The 1,053-nt window shown below is 55.7% G+C and overlaps 1 protein-coding gene across 1 annotated transcript; it reads right to left on the bottom strand.

Moving 5' to 3' along the window:
* Positions 1-48: 48 nt before the first annotated feature.
* On the bottom strand, positions 49-791 carry LOC105888458 (F-BAR domain only protein 1-like). Its single transcript, XM_012814096.1, has 2 exons — positions 636-791; positions 49-358 (listed from the first exon to the last, which is right to left on the bottom strand). Exons 1-2 carry the CDS (start codon positions 758-760, stop codon positions 178-180), a joined length of 306 nt encoding a protein of 101 aa, XP_012669550.1. The 5' UTR covers positions 761-791; the 3' UTR covers positions 49-177.
* Positions 792-1,053: the final 262 nt, after the last annotated feature.

Raw genomic sequence — 1,053 nt, 5'->3', positions numbered from 1 at the left:
AAGTCCAAGTACTGGGGATGGGCCTCTTCCAGCTTGCATAAGGGCACCATCTGCTCTCGGAGATGCAATGCCCTCTCACACTGTCTACACAACAGGATTCATTCCCCGCCCACCCTGTGTACTACCCCCTCATTTGGCACTCCTTTGTGCTGCCCGCTCACCTTGTCCTCTACCCTGTTACCCCCTCCCTGTCCCCTTCAGCTTTGTCCCATGCATGTGGCCCACCTGATATCGCAGCAGCACCACATTGTAGTAGGAGGCAGCAGGATTTTGCTCTGCCTGGCGCTGCAGGGCCTCAGTCAGAGCTGCCATGTTGAGCCAGAAATCTTTGGTCTCAGGGTCACTCTGGGAAGGGTCACTGCAGAGACCCGGACTAATCACCCCAGCCCTCAGGAAATGCTCTCCCAGGGTTGGCACCATCCAACCCACACCCAAGGGCTTCCTAAAGGTGCAATTTCATGGCCCATCCTGGGCCCAGCAAAGCCCTACCTGGGTAGTGGAGGGGGACAGTAAAGGAGGGAAGCAAGGTTCAGAGAGGGCAAGCAACTTATCCCAAGCCACCCAGAAAATTCAGAGTTGGGAACCCCTGACTCCCACCAGCCTCTGAGACCCTTCCCACTGCTCATGCATAGTACCTGAAGAGCAGATCCGCATTTGGCTGGAAGTGCTCAATGGGGGTCATGTGTACAAGCCGAAAGCTGAGGACAGGTGGGGGTGGGGTCCCACTGAACACACGCACAATGCCCGCAGGGAAAGTCATGGTCAGCTCTCCTGTTACTCGAGCCAGGCAGCTGGGGAGTCAGGGGGACTGGGTGTAGGGCTCTGCCTAGCACTTCATCCTCCCCTTCTCTTGGTTCTACTGCAGCCTGCAGCTCCCTAGACCCCTCAGACACAGCAAGGTATTGACGGTGCCCAGCATCATTTTCCCTACCCTCCTCCTCTTTTGTCCCTGTCTGGACTGGAAAAATATATCCTAGGCTGAAGGAGGCAGAAACATCCCTTTCCCTAATTCCCCTTTCTCCTAGGTTACCAGGAAGCTCACATTTTTTTGCA

The sequence above is a fragment of the Otolemur garnettii genome, unplaced genomic scaffold (genome assembly GCF_000181295.1).
Source record: "Otolemur garnettii isolate 467f Iridium unplaced genomic scaffold, OtoGar3 scaffold07155, whole genome shotgun sequence".
Taxonomy (NCBI): Eukaryota; Metazoa; Chordata; class Mammalia; order Primates; family Galagidae; genus Otolemur; species Otolemur garnettii.
This window is presented reverse-complemented; position numbering and strand designations above follow the sequence as displayed.

Excerpts from the sequence above, each read along its gene's own strand:
- LOC105888458 (XM_012814096.1), bottom strand. The coding sequence starts at position 760 with ATGACTTTCCCTGCGGGCATTGTGCGTGTGTTCAGTGGGACCCCACCC. Across the intron at positions 359-635 it reads AATGCGGATCTGCTCTTCAG|TGACCCTTCCCAGAGTGACC; the intron begins GTACTATGCATG and ends GGGTCTCTGCAG.